This window comes from Strongylocentrotus purpuratus, unplaced genomic scaffold, assembly GCF_000002235.5.
Source record: "Strongylocentrotus purpuratus isolate Spur 01 unplaced genomic scaffold, Spur_5.0 spur5_scaffold_9, whole genome shotgun sequence".
Lineage (NCBI taxonomy): Eukaryota > Metazoa > Echinodermata > Echinoidea > Camarodonta > Strongylocentrotidae > Strongylocentrotus > Strongylocentrotus purpuratus.
The window spans coordinates 25,793,578-25,814,761 of NW_022145615.1; the positions used below are offsets into that span (position 1 = coordinate 25,793,578).

The following is a 21,184-nucleotide window of genomic DNA, read 5'->3' on the forward strand; positions in this document are numbered from 1 at the left end:
GTGGCAGATCCAGGGGGGGGGGGCCCGGGCCCCCCCCCACCACTGAGCGAATTTTTGGCCGGCGCGTTTTTCAAATTTTCGGGAGCAAAAAAAAAAAAAAAAAAAAAAAAAAAAATTGTGCTCTGTACCCCCCCCCCCCCCCCCCCCCCCCCCCACTGAGCGACTTTTCGGCCCCTAAGAAATCCTGGATCCGCGCCTGGTCTGTTAATCTGATTCAGAATTCGCCTAAAACATTTGTCTTCCTCTCTGAACTATCATATAGCCAAAGCTTTCCAAACATGATTCTAAGAAAGTCTTCCTCTCTGAACTATCATATAGCCAAAGCTTTCTAAACATGATTCTAAGAAAGATCAGAGCTAATATTTTGCTATATATTTTCATATAATTTTGAGCTGATCTAAATAATACAAGAAACAGAGTACAATAATATGAAATGAGCAAAACAATTAAGCAAACAATTTCAAACAGAAAAAATCTTGTCCTTTCACAAAAATAATTTTTATGACATCTAAAATTGTAAAACTTCTTTTCTGATTAGATGATAGCTCATAATTCAGAGCAAAATAGCATAACATTGGAGGGAAATAATATTCTTTGAAGCATAATAGTGGGAAATATGTCTTCTTAGGAACAAAATGCTGCCAGGAAAAATGTAACTTTAGAGCAAAATGCTGGGGGAAAATGTATTTGTTGGGATATCAGGTGAAACTCAGAGCAAAATAATGCCTGGATAAATGTATTCTTAGTAGCAAAATACAATGTATTCTTTGGGATATATACTGGATGAAACCAGGTGATAATGAGAGTGTAAAAAAGAAAAGGTTTTAGAAATCTGAGCACTTGCGCGAAGCGTTCAAGCAAGTCATGAAAAAACGGCACCTCACCCCCCCCCCCCCCCCTGGAGAAAAATAAATAAAATATCAGGAAAAAATAAAATCTGAAAAATAAATTAAAACCGGGAAATTATCAGACCTGCTGAAACTCAGAGATGCCTACTGCTAAGGATGAATACATTATACACCAGTTATCAGAGTTTCTTGAAAAAACTCCACAGAGCCGAGTATCAATTCTCATACGACATGATTTGAAAGTTGAAACCTAATTCTTTACAGGTAAAAGCTTTGGTATAAACCCTTCTACAAATTCCTTCTTAAAAAAATACAAACAAAGGTTTGAGTACTGATGAACAGTTAGAAGTCTAATTTACAAGGCACTCCTTTTTTTTCAAGAACCACAATATAAACCCCTCGAAAAAAAAGTTTGGAAACTCAAGTTTGATCGATTATAATCTATCTTGTCTTGGGATAATTATCGCTTCGTTTAGTATCATACATTGATACCATATTTGTTATGATTTTGCAGCCATGGAATGAGCAGTACATCAGAACAAGGGGCAGGGTCAAAGGTGAAAAGATGTCAAATGCACTGCTAAGCACTGGTTTTGCCGTGCAGCGTACTACACAGCAGCCCTAAACTCTTTAAAGAAGGGAGAATGCACAGCCAGAAAGGAAGCAGTGCATTTTGCAACTTTTCACCTTTGACCTTGCCCCTTGTTCTGATGTAATGCACATTCCATGACTGATAAATCATAACGAATGGGGTAATATTTTACACAAAAATAAACACACTTTTTAACGATACTAATCATAACGATGATCATGCCATAACAAGAGAGATATTACCATTCAAAATTGAGTTTCCAAACTTTTTTTTGGAGGGGTTATAGTTACAACTTACATGTATACCAAATGTAGATTGCCTTCTGTGTGTTAGAGCAAAGATGACCCTACACAAAATTCAAAATGCATTGGTACTGAGAAAATTCAACTTACATTCATCATATATAGAATAGATACATTAAAGTTTTGAATGCATATACGTAAGTACTTACTATCTGCTATACAATTGCCCATCTTACATAAAAATAGTGAAAAGGGGATACACAGGGGAACATAAAATAAGGAGATAGTTTTAACATTAACATAAGGAATTTCTAGAAGCGTACATAACATTTATTGTTCAATTTTAGCAAGTTTGCAGACTTGTAATTGCAGACTGAATTTCTGTGATATAACACTGAAACATGATTGCCATTTTTAAGTGTACACATGTAATGAAACTAGCTATACAATTCGAGATTTTTGTCTGAATTGATTTTTCAAACAGATATTGCATTTAATAATAATGTTATCATTTAGAGAGTTTTATAAACTTTGATTATTGAATATTCCTTTGAATTTCCATTCACGGAAGGAACCTTCTGAACGAATGAATAAAGCAATCAAAAAGACATTTTTAAAATCGAGCTCAGACTATTTCAATAGTCTTGTGAATCATGGGTTAAAATGTAAGAGCATTACAATGATACATTAATATTATGTAATCTGATGACAATTTCTACAGGCATTAAAACTGGATAATATTTGTAAGTCTTTGCCATCACATCAAATAATTCCTGTCCACAAGGAAAATAGGTCAATCTTACAGTACAAACAGACCAAAGGGAATAGAGCAGAAACATTCATGACCAACAAATAAACAAACAAATCAAAACAAACATAACAAATGGAAACAGACATACAGAAAACCCAAGTTATATATTTCATCTATTCTTTCATTTACAATTCAAATGTAAAAGCAAATAGGAATAGAGCAGAAACATTAATGACCAACAATTAAACAAACAAATGAACAATTAAACAAAGCAATCATACAAACAGACAACACTGAAAATCCCCATTCCCAAGTAAAACATTTCATCTACTCTCTTGTTTAAATCTCAAATGTAAAAGCACATGGAATGATCAGTGAAAGACTTTAAATACATAATCAGTGATTAACTTACCGTTAGTACATCTCATCTTAGATTTGGCAACATCAATATACAAGCATTCATTTCCTAAGCAACTCTACATTTCTACATCTAAAAGCTAGCAGTTCATTTTTTAAACTCAACATCTAGGGATTTGCAGCACTATCTATACAGTTATAAAGTTATGAAAATATATTACAAATTTGAAAATTAAGGAGATCTATGCATACATATTCATGAAGAAAATTCTCAAGTATTTACAAAAAAGAAAGGGAAAAAATAATGAATGTAGCTTAATCCTTACTACTAAAAAAAAACTAATCAAAACCATCTCTCTATTGCAACAGGTTTATGATTTGGTTAAAGTAAAGAAATAATACTTATTTTCAGATTATATATTTTTTAAAGCAAAACCCCACACGAGAGAAGGTGATATATTCATCTTAATTTTTTACTTTAAAAAATTGACATGATTAAACTGTCTGTACAGCAAACCTGTCTTGCACTATTAAAAAGTCTCAGACTGCTAATTTTGTCAGTGGCCTGTAAAGCCATTCACAATAATGATGTCTCATTTCATGTCGTTGTACACTGCAGCTTGTCATGGTTATGGATAGCCATCGATCATCATGTTCTTCTCATGCGCTTCAATGCAATGCCAGTGACACTCGGCATGTGTCACGTTTGTAGGAGGTCTCTACGTACTCAAGAGAGTGCTAGCTAGGCAACCACAAAAAGATTTCAATGCACTCGTCGGGACTCTTGGGAGGGGACGGAAACAGATGAAGAAACAGTTCGCTCAAGGCATCACTTAACAAACTTGATCCTCACGATCATAGTACTTGAATCATACACCATTAAGACTTGATTAACGACGATCTCCATTCCGCTCGCCCAACCGATTCAATCTGTCCTGTCACTTTCCCTCCTTGGGGGTCCTGCGATACAGATTGACAATGCCTTGCTCGTCTAAGTATTGCCAGAGCTTATTTTCGGCATTGTTGTCATGATTTGCATAGTTGACATGCTTGGAATATTCCTTGTCATAGTAATGTTCACTGTAGGCAGAGTAGCTCCCTGCAAAGCCATATATACTGACCTGAAAGGAGAAAGGTAAAGAAAAGGGGTAGAAAATAGATGACTTTTAATAATCATTATTATTATTGGAGTTACATAGACTTTCCGTTCAGTCATGTTGCGGTAAACTACAAGAGTTGCTTTATATAACGAATGACTAAAGAAAGAAAATTATTATTGAATTGAAATATGAATGAAAATTGTGAATTAAAGAAGAAGCTGCATACAACTGTTCCCATGGATACTCGCTTGAAACAATTATATTTTTTTTCTGGGGATCCACAAACTACAAGCACTGCTTTTTAGTGGATCCCCCCATTTCCTCATAATAATTTTATTATGTGCAAAGTGTATTAGTATAGTTACCAGAAAAAATGAACTATGTATGAAAAAAATGTAATATCTTTGTTTATCTTTCTGTTGGAAATGAAATAAATATGAATTGAATTGAATTGAATCTGTGTGTTTAAAAATACAGAAATGTGAAGCACAGTAAACTTAACCCTTAGCCTCTGGGTACCGGCTGGCTGCAGTATTAAACCTATAGGATTGACAACATTCAGTAGTCAAGGGGGTAAATACACCCTTGCAGGAGACAATCAAGGTTACCTCCCCATATGTGAACAAGCATTCAGAGACTGAGGTATCTTGGGAGTTACATTACAAAAGCAAAGAAGTTTCAGCTGTCCCACTGACAAAGCATTTACAGACTTTTGTTCATATGTCAAATTGAAGTTATTAAACCTCCTCATTTCTTTTATGCAAAATATCTGTTTGGGGGAATTAGGTTCATGTTGCTCAAGGAGGACTCAGATTTAAGTTAGTCCTTTGGTTTATAAAGCACTAGGGGGTCAAGTTCTTTATTCAGCAACATTACTGTAACTGCATCAAAACGAATTAATAAACAAAATACATCCCATCACGAAATGAAAATGAGATATTGATTTCACATAGAAATTGTTTATGCTTGTTCATTTTATTTATATGGTTTTGGTAATTGTTATGTGACGAGTTGACACGTGGTACTCTATAAATCACGGGACGGTTTATGTAATCACTAAAACTGTAATGGAACATTGTGATAAGATTGTGATTTACCTGATCACATGTATGTAAGGCTGCTAGTAGCATGATTGCACCTGTTGTAGGTCTGTGGACATCTTTATGTTGAGCTGAGGAATTCACCCAACTACAGGAATTGAAATAAAATGAAACATTTCAAAAATCATTTCAAATCAAATAGAATATCACTGATAATGCCTACCATATAAACACACCAACTAGTACACAAGGACCCTGTCTTATGAACAGTCGCGGCTGATCATATCGATTGCAATTTAAAATTAATCATGATTCTGTACTGGAACGAAAGGAGTTTAAAAATTTGTGATTACTTGGTGGATTTGTTATCAATACAGATCAATGGTAGCTCCTTATAATAAAATTCTACAGTACTTCAATTCCTTGATCTTTTTGTTAATATTCGGAATTAGTGTGAGGTGGTTGTTGTTGACATACCAAGGTCCTGCTAACAGATTATTAAATTCACAAGTTTCTACATTGATTGAATCCACCTGGCATACATAACTTGTTAATATGTGGGACAAAGTTCATGCAAGGATTCAGCTGTCAAGCCCTAACTTTAAGTAGTATTATTAAACTGGTATATTTCATTGCTTTTCATGACTTGAATATTGGAATTAAAATGTACATTAGGTTATCTAAAAGGACTGTCGTTAAAGATTCACACACAAAAAAAAACTATACACATCCACCAGCAAAGACATAACTATTAATATAAAATATTAATAGAGGCCTCGATCATTCATTTTCATTTGCAAGAATATACACCGTCATGATTTATAATAAAACATAATTTTAGATGCCCATGGAAAATTGTCTCAATGTTGATGAAAATAAAAGTAGTGGACATACTAACCTCCACTTCAGATATCTCTCAAAATCTGGATGTATAACTTTTACATTATCTGCTGTCAGTTGCTTGGGAAATGCTGGGGGACCTCTGTTGTGGCAAATAAATACAAAGATAATTTGATGTTAACTTTTAAATTATTTTCCATGCCTGACTGAGGGTCATTCCATTGTGTGGAGCAATTTTTTTGACATGTCAGAAGCGAGAAAATATGTCTCCTATTAACCCTTACTGTACTGGGGGGGGGGGGCCTGGGAGGTCTCCCCCCCCTCGACATTTTCGGAGATTGCGCCGCAACCGCTTGGAATTTTGAATTGTCGTTTCATGACTTTTTCTCCCTCAAGTCTTACGCACATTTTGATACCATTTTCGTCGAAATCGGATATACCTGTAAGGTGTTCAGCGCTCAAAATACACGGGGGCGAAGGGCGAAATCGCCCCCGTGAGCTCCATAATCGCCCCCGTCAAGTTGCCCACGGGGGCGATTGCAAAATAAAAAATCACCCATATTGAGAAATATGGTGCATTGGCGTATGGGCTATGGTTGGAGCGTTGGATGCGTTGAACAGCGTTGGTGTATTATGAGGATTTATCATATTCATATTCTGAATATTTTCAGCGAATTGAATAATATTGAAAAGGATGCAATTCATAGTTGTACTCGATAATTCTCACTTAACATATTCTCTCTCAAAATAACTATTTTGTGTTAGAAAAGAAGTTTCATATGAATAATGGGTTTCAATTTACATTCACAAGTGGAGTCTGACAATTTTTGTAATGATTCTAGTTCCCTGTATATTTCTAGATTTGATATTGATGAATGAGTATTCATAATTTATGCAAATTAACCTATGCATTTACAAATATCATAAAAATAATGTAACCTCATGAATTTGAGGTGAAGGAAACATTCATTTCATACATTTTTAACATTCTTCACAAGTCTACAGACAAATATGAAGAGTTTTCTGTAAAATGCATAAAATTAGCATTTTGCATAATCAATTAGGCTATAACGACAAAAATTTTCTTATTAGGAAAAAACTAATTATACCATCTTGTTCCTTACGTAATTATCTACAAACATGCAAATTTTCGCGTTCATCGGACTTTCGACGGCCGAGATCATGGGGGGGGGGGGGGGGGCCTCCCAGGCTCAAATTGAGTTTAGCATAAAGTATAACCAACTATGTTTAAACGTATTCTAGCTTCAAAAGTGAAAGAAGAAGAAGAAGAAGAAGAAGAAGAAGAAGAAGAAGAAGAAGAAGAAGAAGAAGAAGAAGAAGAAGAAGAAGAAGAAGAAGAAGAAGAAGAAGAAGAAGAAGAAGAAGAAAGAAGAAGAAGAAGAAGAAGAAGAAGAAGAAGAAGAAGAAGAAGAAGAAGAAGAAGAAGAAGAAGAAGAAGAAGAAGAAGAAGAAGAAGAAGAAGAAGAAGAAGAAGAAGAAGAAGAAGAAGAAGAAGAAGAAGAAGAAGAAGAAGAAGAAGAAGAAGAAGAAGAAGAAGAAGAAGAAGAAGAAGAAGAAGAAGAAGAAGAAGAAGAAGAAGAAGAAGAAGAAGAAGAAGAAGAAGAAGAAGAAGAAGAAGAAGAAGAAGAAAAAAAAAAAGAGGAGAAACTACAGGAAATCACCAAGCACAAATGAGAGTAAAAAACCCTAAAAGATATGAAGGAAGGTGAGCATTAATTGCAGTCACCAACAGTGCATTGCATCGATTATTTTGGCTGTGGCTGACCAAATAATGCAAGAAAATGGCCAGAACAATCTTCTTTTTACCAATGCAAACAAACCTTTGGTACTAAATACATATCCCCTATTACACCTGAATAAATACTGTATCACAAATATGACGATATAGGTCACTGCCACGGGAATTAAAATTTGTTTCAGTATTCAAGAAAGTCTACAATGATAGATGCATGTATACGTATATTTAGTTAATCTTTTCCAATAATGGGAGCAATTAGACAATTTATAAATAATGAAACATACTTTTATGATTGATCCCTTCTAATGCAATATAGATTTTTGTTTCTTTCTTCAAACTTGATGTGCTACTCTCAGGCACATCATATGCTTCGGTGCTATTTCACCTTATTTCTCATATCTCCAACATACCAGATGTTAAAAGATCATGATGTATTATATTTACATTTGTGACTACAAAATTTAAATCAATAATGATTGCGGAAACGTTTGTCATGCATTTCTATCTGAACCTATATGATACCAGTAGAAGAATGAACTTAAGATAAAAAGGAGCACAAAATATTTCCAATTCAAAGTGGATCGTCCAAAAAATAATCGCCATAACATCGAGGAAGTACAAAAAAAATTAGGTCAAACTGAACGAGAAAGAGTCCTAACTTACTCTCATTTGAATATAAAAAATAACCGTTAGTAAAATACAAGAAATGCCCATGAAAATATTCAGTGTTCATATATTGTGAGCTTTAAAAATAGAAAGCTTGATGCAAGTGTTCACGCCATAGAATATTGGAAATTCCAGCTAAGCTCTCGTAACATTCATTACCTTTTGTTTACAACAACAGAAATAACATGAATATTACATATTCAGACCACATGTAAAAAATATAAGGCCATGCCGTACTGCCACCTCGTGGCCAATTAATGAACGGTAAACAAGCTAGGGTATATTTCCATCCAGCGGCCACATTATGCGAAACTCTGAATTTGTGATCTATTTCCAAAATTATCATGAATTACCTCAAAAAGTAAAAATCTTTGAGTGACCTGTTTTACCAGACTCGTTTTCCCCAATAGACTGTAGTGTTATGAAAACCGTTAAGAAAACGCAAAATTTGATTTTGATTTCTAGTCATAAATATCTTGATAATCAGACAGGCGATCGGCTTGTAAAAGTCATGGGGTTCCTGACTGACCTAAAGGTTTTTATAATATGAGCTAAATCCAGGATTTTGTTTCAGAATCTGGGACAGAGTTACCCAAATCCTTTTTAAGGCGGTTATATAGAGGGAGAGACGGGCAGGTACGAGAGAGAGAGAGGTGGAAGGAGAGAGGAGCGGCAGGTACAAGAGAGAGGGAGAGAGAAGAACGAAGGGACTTGTGCGAGGTTGACTGTACATATCCTATTCATGCACAGAACAACAACTCGTAAATCACAACAATAAGTTCTGCCAAACTGATTCCAAATACATTTCACCACCATTATATTATCACGCTTTTTATCACACATTGGAATGATTTGTCAGAATTTTTTTTGTTTTCCAATTTTTACCTATATTAACAAATTCAGAGATTTCTAAAGGTCTAAAGGAATCAGTTTTTTTGGCAACAATTATATGTATTTTCCACTCTTTCATAGTTTAAAGGAATAAAAAGTGTTCATTAAATTAAATTTTAAATAAAAAATTAAGAAAAATCAACAGAAATTGTCAATTTGTATACAAAAATAGCTGCTTTGGGTATTTATGGAGAATCTTGAAGGAAGGGGCAATTTGAAGCTAACCTGTGGTATTTGCCTGTGCTTTTAGGTAGAGGTTTCCCAGACAGCGCTGCAGCTAGATACGTGTAAGTCCAGTCAGAATCGGCAAAGAAAAGGTAACGAAGATTCTGTGGAAGGAAAGAAAACAGCTAGAAGTATTCAACATTTGATTATAAACTCCTCAAAAAAAGTTTGGAAACTCAAGTGTGAATGATTATATCTGCAAGGGGTCTTTAGGTAGACGTTATGTAAATCTAGAACAGGTATCGTGACTTTGTGGAGAAGACTGACAGACAAGGAAAATGTATATTTCTGTGCCATAGCTCATTTGTGTGCCAGCGAAACACATTTAAAACGGTTGCAACGATTTTCCATACATACACACGTAACCGTTGCCAAAACGCATAAAAATAGCATGGATTATGAGCGGTGATATTTCCCAACTTTGATCTCTAAACCCTAGACATGTTCTGTATATATCTACCTGTCTCAATGTGTTTGTTTCACCTGAGTTATGATCCTATCATAGTGTTAGTGTTTTCATAGCAATACATTTTCAACCCTGAAGACTTTTGATACCTTGACCCCTGATAAAGATAGTCATTCCTTTGGCTATTTTTTACTTCTAATACATTTCAAGTAACTGGTTTGCTCGATAATGTTGAAATCATTTTGTCAAGCATTTTTAATCATTTTTTCAAATAAAATACAGTCCCTCTACTCTTTCATCCTATCCTCCCTCTCTCTTCTTCTCTACCTCTCCCTCCCTACACTCCCTCTCTCTCTCTCTCTTTCTCCCTTCCTCTCTTCCTCCTCTTTCCTATCCTATCCCCTCTCTCTTCCTCTCTTCCTCCCTCCCTCCCTCTCTCTCTCTCCCTCCCTATCTTCCTCCCTCCCCCTCCCCTTTCCTATCCTATCCCCTCTCTCTCCCTCTCCACCCCTTCACCCCTCCCCTCTCCCTTCCTCATCTTCCTCTCTTCATCTCCATTTCTCTCTTAATACCCTTCCCTCTTCCTCCCCCCTTTCCTATCCGACCCCTCTCCACCCTCCCCCTCTCCCTCCTCCCCCTCTCCTTCCTCCCCCTCTTCCTCCCTCCCTCCCTCTCCATTCCTTCCTCAATACCCTTCCCTTCCCCTCTCCTATCCTATCTCTCTCTCCCTCTCTTCATCCCCTTCCTCCCTCTCCACCCCTTCCTCCCCCTCTCCCTCCTCCTCCTCCCTCCCTCCCTCTTTCTCCATTCCCCCTCTCCCTTCCTCTTTCTCCATTCCTCCCTCTCCATTCCTCCCTCTCCATTCCTCCCTCTCCTCCCTCTCCATTCCTCCCTCTCCTCCCTCTCCATTCCTCCCTCCCTCCCCTTCTCTCCCTCTCCCCTTCCCATCTCCTCTCATATACCTACCTCATCTCCTTTGGGTATTTCAAATTTTGTCTTGTGCCTCAGTGCCAGTGTGTTGTGGAGTGTGATCAAGGTGAAGCAATAAAAGGATGTCTTTTTACCAACATCTTTCTCAAAACCTTTGGTGAGTGCTGCGTTTACTCTGGAATAGGAAGACACGTGTCATAAAATCATCATGATAATCATCATTAACATCATCACCATCTAAACCATCCTCAATATTATCATCATCAAAATCATCGACATCAATATGATCATTATCATCATCACCACCACCATTCCCATCAGCTTCATGAAGATCATATTGGTTTCAATATCACGTATTATTCAATCACGATTATTAATAAAGGAAGTAATAGTACCGATGCATACACTTGTATAGATACTACCAAAAAAATATATATAACTAAAAAAAGAGAAAAATCCCAGCCAGGTCATGATTTGTTAATACTATGAATACGTTGTACAGAATGTACACAAATATTAACGGAGATGTTTAACATGTCGTTTGTTAGGGTTCATAAGGGTGTTAACTCCATGTCGAAGTAATATAGATCAAGAGAGAAAGAGAGAGAGAGAGGGAGAGAGAGGGAGAGAGAGAGAGAGAGAGAGAATTGGGTGGAAAAAGGAAGAAGGAAGAGAGGAGTGAGGGACTAAAGCTAAACATTAGAAACCTGCAAAACTTTGAGAAATAAGTCTCATCGAGAGAGAGAGAGAGGGGGGAGGGGAGACACAGATATGAAGAGAGAAGGAATGAGAATGGAGAAAGATAGTGGCCATTAATGGAAAGAAGCTGATTTTCTTCACTACTTTTTATCGTTTTTTTTTTTTAATAGTTTTTACCAGAAATCATTTTCCTATAAATGACGACTGACTTTGACAATGACATTGCCATTACGATCCTTGAGTTTTAACGGTTGGGGTGTTTACAAATACTTCAACAACTTCAGCTCTGCTGTTAAATCCAATATGTACACAAGCACATATGGAACATGATGTCTGAATATGAAAAAAGTGTTGAACAGAGTGAGGGCAGGAGAAAGAGAGAGAAAGAGAGGGGCGAGAAAGAGAGAGAGAGAGTGAGAGAGAGAGAGAGAGCGAGAGAGAGAGAGAGAGAGAGAGAGAGAATTGGGTGGAAAAAGGAAGAAGGAAGAGAGGAGTGAGGGACTGAAGCTAAACATTAGAAACCTGCAAAACTTTGAGAAATAAGTTTCAACGAGAGAGAGAGAGAGGGGGGGGGGGGGGGGGGGGGGGGAGACAAATAAATGAAGAGAGAGGGAGTGAGAATGGAGAAAGATAGTGGCCATTATGGAAAGAAGCTGTGTTTTTTTTCCACCACTTTTTAACGTTTTTTAAACAGTTTTTACCACAAATCAATCTTCTCTATAAATAGCGATTGACTTTGACATTGACATTGCCATCACGATCCTTGAATTTTAAGGGTTGGGGTCTGTACAAATACTTCACAACTTCAGCTCTGCTGTAAAATCCAATATGTACACAAGCACAGATGGGACATGATGTCTGAATATGAGAATGGTGTTATACAGAGAGAGAATTGATGGAGAAAGAGCAAGAGAAAGAGAGAATGAGAGAGAGAGGGGGGGGGGGGGGGGGGAGAAAGACAGATACCAAGAGAAACAGAGACAGATATAGAACAAGAGAGAGAGGTAGGGAGGTAGGGAGTGAGAATGAAACTAGATGGAATTCGACTGCGCGCAGTCGAAAATGATGCCTCCGTTATAGAGCAATTTTACAAACCAAAACAGAAAAAAAAAATTGAATTCACGTTCAATGGTAATCCATTGACAGGTTCTCAGAATATTGTGATTACAAGCAATTTCTCATATACATATATGACCCTTTGATCTTTGACCTCATGACCATAAAATCTACTCAGTTCATTGGCTCTGCAAGATGTTCTGAGTTAAATAGTAATCCATCTGTCAGTTCTAATGAGAATGCGTTCACAAGCTATTTTTGCATACATAATGGGCCCATGACCTTTGACCTTTGACCTTATGAACCAAGAATCTACTCAGTTCATTGGCTCTGCAAGTAACAAACATGACCTAATTTTGGCATGAATCCATCAATCGGTTCTTGAGATAACGCGATCACAAGCTGTTTTTGCATTCATAATGTGCGCTGTGGCCTTTGACCTTTGACCTACGTGCTCCAAAATCTAATCAGATTGTCTTCCTATGGTGATACACACTATCATTAAGTTTGAAATTTTTACATCTCCAGTGGTTCTTGAGATATCATGATAACAATCTCAATGTATGGAATTTCATAAGTTGACCTCTGTGACCCTTGACCTTTGACCTACGTGCTCCAAAATCTAATCAGATTGTTTTCCTATAGTGATACACACTATCACTAAGTTTGAAGTTTAAATCTCCAGTGGTTCTTGAGATATCATGATAACAATCTCAATGTATGGAATTTCATAAGTTGACCTCTGTGACCCTTGACCTTTGACATACGTGCTCCAAAATCTAATCAGATTGTTTTCCTATAGTGATACACACTATCACTAAGTTTGAAGTTTAAATCTCCAGTGGTTCTTGAGATATCATGATAACAATCTCAATGTATGGAATTTCATAAGATGACCTCTGTGACCCTTGACCTTTGACATACGTGCTCCAAAATCTAATCAGATCGTCTTCCTATGGTGATACATACTATCCTTAAGTTTGAAGTTTAAATCTCAAATGGTTCTTGAGATATCGCGCTAACAAACTCAATACAAGGAATTTCATAAGTTGACCTCTGTGACCTGTGACCTTTGACCTACGTACTCCAAAATCTAATCAGATCGTCTTCCTATGGTGATAAATACTATTCCCGAGTCTTAAGTTTAAATCTTAAATGGTTCTTGAGATATTGTGATAACGGTCAAACGGGACGGACGTACGGACGGACGTACGGACGGACGGACGGACGTACGGACGGACAACCCGAAAACATGATGCCTCCGGCACCACCTTCGGTGGCGGAGGCATAAAAAGGTAGTGGCTATTAATGGAAAATAGTAGTTCCTCACTCCTCTTATCATGATTTTTTTTTTAATTTACCTTGTAAAATCCTATTGGTGATGCAAATGGAAAAAGGGAATGGCCCTTAATGGAAATTAACATTTAATAGATGTTCTTCGTTGCTTTTATCATGATGATTTTTTAATATTTTTTTAATGACCACATGAAATCCTGTTTATGATGCAAATGGATAAAAATTTCTCTAAACATCTAAAAAAAAAAAAAGCTGTTCTGATGGACTTGGGCCCTTCTCCCTCCCACCTATTCAATACATAATGACAAAAGAAAACCAATGCTCCTTCTCTCCCCTTTCCTTTTCTTCTCTGCAAGTCACTCTTCTGTTTTTTGTTTTCATTGTCAAGCTACTTGCTTAAAATGCTTTAGCCCTCCTGCTTCTAATGTATGTTAATTATGCATTCAATATATTTGTTTAATTTCATATATTTTCTGTATAATATATACATATGAAATAATGTATCAAACCATATTATGTTCATAAAAATGTATGATGCACAAAAAAAGAGATGCAGAAACCAATAAATCAAATCAAATCAAATCAAAACAGATTAGAATGTTTACCTGAAGACATAGTCATGCGCATCGATTTCTGCTCCCTTGCCCGAGTCTTTGAGGATGCCTCCGTTGCCGATGATTGCACATGTTATGCAATCGTTTGATGGAACTTGGGCCTTCCGTAACCTGTCATCAAACATGTACTGATTGTTGGGGGAGTTCAGGTGCCCTACCATGCCACGAACATCTGAGGGGGGAGGGAGGTGGGGGGAGGGGGGGGGGGGGGAGAGAAGAGAGGATAGGAGAGAACAAAAACGAGGAAAGAGGGGAGGGAGGACGGGAGGAAGGGAAGGGGGAGGGAGGGAGGGATAGAGAGAGAGAGAGAGAGAGAGAGAGAAGAGAGGAAAGCACAGAACAAAAAAGAGGAAAGGAGACAGTGAGTAGGGTGAGAGAAAGAGAGAAGAGATGGAATAGGAAGATAAAGACAAGCGATAAGAGAGGAAAGAGAAGAGAAGAGAAATACGTAATAAAATTTGTTTAACATGTAATATTACATGAATAATTAACCTTTACTTCCTTGTCGTGTATATTTGGGAACTTAAAACACCTCTAGCCCTGAGAATGCCACAACATTTGTCTCTTTGAATGATACTGATTAACCGTGATTTGGGTAATTTTCCCTATTTCATGAGTTATCCACACCTTAAAATATTTCCCCCATGTCATTTCTAGTTTTTTCAATGACTGCGGGGAACCCTGTAAGTATAACCCTAATCACCTGTATAATTAATGTCCCTCCATCCATTGACGCCCTTGTACTTGGTGAGTCTTCTGAACTCGCTGGCATTGAAGTGCTTATCCCACATGAGGATCGGGATGTCAGAGACAAACTTGGATCGAATATTGGGATTGTCCAGCATCTTCTTCCGCACTGTGGTGGGACATTTCTGGAGGAGAGGAGAAAAACAGGAAATCAAAACTGATGCGTGGACTATGGAGAAAATCAAAATGGGTTTCCATCAAGTGTTTTCTTCTTTGGAAAATGCATAGAATTGTAAATGGGAAATTCAATGCAAAATCGCGTGAACTTGTCATAATAATAATAATAATAATAATACATATGATTTATAAGGCGCCAAATCCACTTGACAGTCAAATGCTCAAGGCGCAGCTTGTGCAAAAGATGAAATACATACATGATACATTTATACAAAGTGCGATAGGAAAGGTACAGACATGAAAGGTAATGGTCATCAATTATAAGCTAAATTAAACAGATATTTCTTAAGATTGTTTTTTAACACTTCAGCAGAACTGCTATTCTTAACCCACTGAGGGAGAGTATTCCATAACGAAGGCCCAGCATGAGCGAAAGTTCGCTCCCCCTACTTTGTTTTAACCCTAGGAGTAACAAGTAAGCCAGAGTTTTGAGAACGTAGCTGTCTAGAAGGAAAGTAATGCTTAATCAAGCCGATGTTATACTGCGGAGCAGAGCCATGTATACAGTGAAATAATAGCAAAATAATCTTGAAAACAACACGTTTTTCTACGGGCAACCAGTGGAGTGATTTGAGGACTGGTGTGATGTGACTGTACTTGTTGGACAGGGTCACGACACCAGCAGCAGCATTCTGTAATCTTTGTAATTTTGCCAGTAAGTTGTGAGGTGAACTAAACAAAAGGCCATTACCAAAATCCAAGCGAGAAGAAATCAAAGCATGAGTAATTTTCTCAGTGGCACTACGGTTAAGATATTTACGAATAAAATCCAAATTGCGTAACTGATAACGTACTGATTTTGAGACATATTGAATTTGAGTAGACATTTTCATGTTTGAGTCGAGAAACACACCAAGGTTGCGACATACATTAGACAGGGTAATTTCATGTCCAGCAAGAGTAATTGAAGTGATGGAAGAAATCTTCTCTAACTGAGTCTCGGAACCATACATTATAAATTCGCATTTCATCAGGCAGTCCAGAGTAATAGGGTAAATTGATAAGTTTATCAAGTCTGTTTGATGAGATAATAAAAGGAGGGAGAAAGGGGGAGAGATAGATAGAGAGAGAGAGAGAGAGAGAGAGGGAGAAGAGAGAGAGAGAGAGATAAAGAGAATGGTTTAAGAGAAGGAAACAAATCATATACATCTGTTCAAAATCAGCCCTTAACCCATTGTCTATGGAAACAAGATGGCTCCTGTATTAAAACACATGGAAGTGAAAGAATTCAGCAGTCAATGGCTTAGGTAATCACCGACTCACCAGGTACTTTTCAAACTGGTCATCATGGCGATATTTCCTCTCCTCTATGACCATCTGTGGTATGGATAGCTCCGGAGCTTGGCTGAAGTCATTGTCTAGGATTCCCTCTAGGGTTGACCTGAAGAATGACCCATTGATGGAGGTTTTCTCTCCATCTTTAAGCTCTGCTGCTGTCTTGGAGCCTCCCAGCATGCTCGATAAGAGGGGTGCGATCGCATCTTTAGAGTATCTAGGGTTAATGAAAAATGATAATCCAATCAGTTTTAATCATCATTCATCATTGTTCCTTTTTTCATGGTAAAATATTTTGTTTATCTTTATTCTGCATATTCTGGACAAAATAAATCTTAACCGACAAACATCAATAACTCATAATTTCAGGTCATTTTTTATTCCTGTGTTAATTTTGTTGGACAAAGTGAAAATGTCTTTTAGCTACGCACATGCCCCTATTATTAAAAAATATGAACACTATTTTCCTGTTGAAACCGAACATGAACCTCACTAGAGATAATGAACCATATTCATAAAACTAGCAGAAGTCTAGATAGTAACGAGATATGAATTCCTCACTGAAGAAGAATAATGTGGTCTGGACGTTTTTTTTTAAAGGATCTCATATGGATAGACATAAAAGGTCAGAGGGAGACACAGCAAAAGAAGAGGGAGGCAGAGCAAGAGAGGAAGAGGGTGAAAGAGTAGAGAGAGAGAGAGAGAGAGATGCATAGACAGAGCAAGAGAAGGATAGGGGGCAAAACAAGAGAGGTGAAGGGAAACAGAGCAAGAGAGAGAGAGAGGGAGATGCAACGGAAAACGATGCATCCAATATGGAGAAAGAGAGAAGTACAGACATGTAAACAATTCTATGTCCGTGGGAGAGACGTAAACATTGCATACACCTGGGCTGAATAACTTGAAAAATAAATGTCAGGGAAGGAGACTAGCATCACAGAAATGGGACAATTTGATATTGTAGCAGACTTAAGAGATTAAAGGTAAAGACCACTATTGGAAACGCCCCAATTTCAAAAAAATGAAATGGAAGCTCTTATTACCAATCATGTGAAAGAATATGTTTTGACTAAAACATGATAACAATTTTGCTGGGAAACTGCCTACTAATTGATATATTTGGTAAATTAGTTTATCTATTGGGATGTGATAGATATAACGCATGTGTCACGCACATGTGCATAGTCCCATATACATCTTTCTGTGTACGGTGCTTGTAACTTTACCTAGACTGGGCCAAATTTCCTATCATTTTTATGATCCCAGAACCTTGCAGTACACACCAATACTTAAATTAAATATATGCTAGATGATCAACCTTTTCTGATCGATTTCACAACGTTTCTTTCACAATGCAATCGCATGACCAGAACTGATCTTTATCTTTTACCCTATAGGTTTAATACACTGTACACGACAAGAAATCAGATTTCCCATAGGGTTGTATATGTATGCAAACTAGTGAAATTCCTCTCCCATAGATATAACACACAAAATTAGGCATTACCGGTATATTATATTTGTTGTGATTGTATACACATGATATTTTATAGTAGTCAAAGAAGGTGATAAAATCAAATATAAAACATCATATAAAACAACAGCAAAAAATTTTTTTTTTTAAATTGACACACCAGAAATTGAACCTCCAATGGGAGTCGAGTGCTTTAACCAAAAGATAAATAGATAAAAATATGTCCCATAGACATTAGATGCAAGGCTGACAAATGGCCTTCGCATAGTCGCAATTTCAACTTTCTTTTGAAAATTTTGACTTGATCCCAACATCTGAACAAAAGGCACACTTGCGATAGCTCATCGTCTCAGCTACATGTACATGTATAACATACCAAATTTGGGAAGAAAATAGATCCAAAATAAGCGAGATACTGCTGAAAGACCAATGTCATGTAGATTCATGATGTGAATGAAATTCACCCTCCATAGGCATAACACGCAAATTAAGAAATTCTGACATGACGTCTTAAATTGAAATTTTCACTATGATGATGTTATCAAAATGAAAAATGGTGAGAATTGATCTTGTAGGGAATTGTAATAGCTGTAACATATCAAAATTTGGATGAAAATGTATCAATATTTACGGAGATACAATCAATTTTCCATAAATATTCTGACGTTATAATATGCAAATTCGTACTTTGAGTTCTAAGCCAGTATGATGACGTCACAATATTTTTAATCATATCTCCGACTCATACTCTATTTAAATATGAAAACAAAATTGGGGATCCCCGTGCATCACTGCATCGCATCTCAAAGAGCTATAGAGTACCGAAGCTGTGACATCATAAAAATCAATTTTTACTTCATTTTCCGAAAGAGCATCAAAAATAATGTACAAATGTCGAAAATCAATTGAATATGTTGAGTATTGGCTGAGATATGACCATCTGAATAAATAGATTTCCTAATGTTATTTGCTGTGGTTCGTAATTGTTTGAACTGGAGCAAAATAACACTGAGTTCCAATAGGAAATCTATTTATTCAGATGGTCATATCCCAGCCAATACTCAACATACAGTGTATACAATTGATTTTCAACCTTTGTACATTATTTTTGATGCTCTTTCGGAAAATGATGTTAAAAATGAGAAATTTTCAAAATAGTTTTTTGATGATGTCACACTTCACCACTCTATAATGGAACGTACACACACGTTTATTGACCTGAAATTGACCGGACGGATATTGACCTTGATCATGATAAATATAAATGATAAATATGTATGAGAAATGACTTTCCGTAATGAAGATATGATCATGAGTTCATTTTCACAATGACGTCATGAAGTTCTGATGACCATGAAAAGGATATTGTCATGACTATAACAATGACCTTTAAAGGTAATACAAAGTTTTGGTATGGGTTCATGAATTAATTTTGGAAGCATATGCGATCCTACAATATTCAGTGATCGTTGTCGCGGTTGACATCGAGTCTAAAATTCTGAAATTCTAAATAATAAACTCTTTTTGTTGGTCTCCAGGTCAAGATATTAATCAAGCTATAAAACAATGTTTCTAGACTAAAAATCAACCGATTAGCTATTCTTTCATATTTTGAATATGACTAGACATACAAATTTTATGTAGTCATGAATTTTGATCAGACAATAGTTTCATTTTCCCTAAATCTGTGTCTCGAGCCTTTAATTGTTGTTGGGTATTCTTTCTTTTCTTTCTTTTTTTTTTTGGGGGGGGGGGACATGTTTGAGAAATCATGAATCAATTTAAATTTTGAGCAAAAAAATTTTAGTTTTAAAAATGTGCATGGTATCCACCTCTATCATATTCCTTGATATTTTTTCAAGAGTTTTAGCATGGATGCCTTACATTACCCCAAGATGTCATCCAACGCAAAAAGAAAATCACATCTTGGTTGGTTTACTATAATGTGGAAGTGGTCTGAGGAATTCTCACCTGCCGAGGTTTTTACGATGGGAAGTAATAGTCCTCTGCATGACATCGATACTGGCGTCGTTGATGACCAGAACAATGACCAAACCTAGGAGACACAAGACTAAGCACACCAGAAACCAGTACTTTCCATGCTGTAACCTAGGAAAAGAACACAAAAACAAACAAAATCAATCAAGAAAAAAAGGACAAGAGTAAACGATTTTACTAACGACATATAGTACATTACTGCAGAATACAATACAATACAATTGTCAAGCATAAAATGAATGTTATACTGGATATTCAAGACCTGCATATATCGTCGTCGGTCTTACGAACCGGCCAATAGCCCAAATTCGGGTCGAAAAATTAATTTGGATATTTTTTATATTTGGGTAGTGTATGTCAAAATCTATCTATAAAAAAATATTATAACTCAAATCGTTTTATTTTGAGAGTTATGTCATTTTTAATACTTTGGTATGAACGACGAATAGCATTGCACGTTCTTGAGAACCGGCGAATATAGCTATTCGACGCGATTCTGACCGATGTTTATTGTAGCGCGGTTTTACGAACAGGCGAATATCGTCACACGATAAAGTCAAGCTTCTTCTTCTTAATCTGAAAGGGTGAGTAGAAGTGTAATAATTCATGAAATTTCTTCCTAACAAGTACAATTATAATATATATTTGGTAATTCTCCAGATTTGTACGTAAAAACTATATTATAAGCTTGTTTGTGTCACTTATGCCTCAAATTACGTTTCTACAACCCCATGTACTGATCTTTACGCAGCCATTCCCGCTAGCGCAGCAGACTGTACTGACTAATGGATCTCCAATGGATGGGGGGGGGGTGATAAGCCATGCACTTTGTCTTTAATGCTAAATACTCCTCGATTTCGATATTTTGCGGCAAATTTCCTTTGTTTATCTTGTTCTACATACTTTGAGGCTGCAATATTGAGAAAATTACGACAACAAAATGTCAATAAAAGCATATTTTCAAGTCGGTACAAAATATGATGCCTGTGGCCAATTACAGTGGTGTAATTTCGTTCAACAAAATGAAGGGTCATTAAGAAATGAACTGAAAATATTGGGAGTTAATAGCTCTAACAAAGTTAGATTAGAGTCTAGATCTAGACCTCTAGGTTAGATCAAGCTCTATCTCTATATTTCTAAACACTAAGTCCATATCTTACCAAGATTTTAACTGATATTGTTACTGTAATCCAGATCTAAG

General features: G+C 36.6%; 1 protein-coding gene across 1 annotated transcript in view; it reads right to left on the reverse strand.

Annotated features, from left to right (window-relative positions):
* Nucleotides 1-1,012: 1,012 nt before the first annotated feature.
* The window catches only part of LOC589754 (alpha-N-acetylgalactosaminide alpha-2,6-sialyltransferase 2-like), a 46,962-nt gene continuing 26,790 nt past the window's right edge, over nt 1,013-21,184 (reverse strand). The window contains exons 3-11 of the mRNA XM_030977334.1: nt 19,957-20,094; nt 16,500-16,728; nt 15,016-15,184; nt 14,304-14,484; nt 10,684-10,822; nt 9,312-9,415; nt 5,829-5,912; nt 4,988-5,078; nt 1,013-3,911 (exon numbers count right to left, since the gene is read on the reverse strand). Coding sequence (XP_030833194.1) covers nt 3,729-3,911; nt 4,988-5,078; nt 5,829-5,912; nt 9,312-9,415; nt 10,684-10,822; nt 14,304-14,484; nt 15,016-15,184; nt 16,500-16,728; nt 19,957-20,094 — 1,318 coding nt within the window. The 3' untranslated portion in view covers nt 1,013-3,728. The remainder of the gene's footprint in view (nt 3,912-4,987; nt 5,079-5,828; nt 5,913-9,311; nt 9,416-10,683; nt 10,823-14,303; nt 14,485-15,015; nt 15,185-16,499; nt 16,729-19,956; nt 20,095-21,184) is intronic.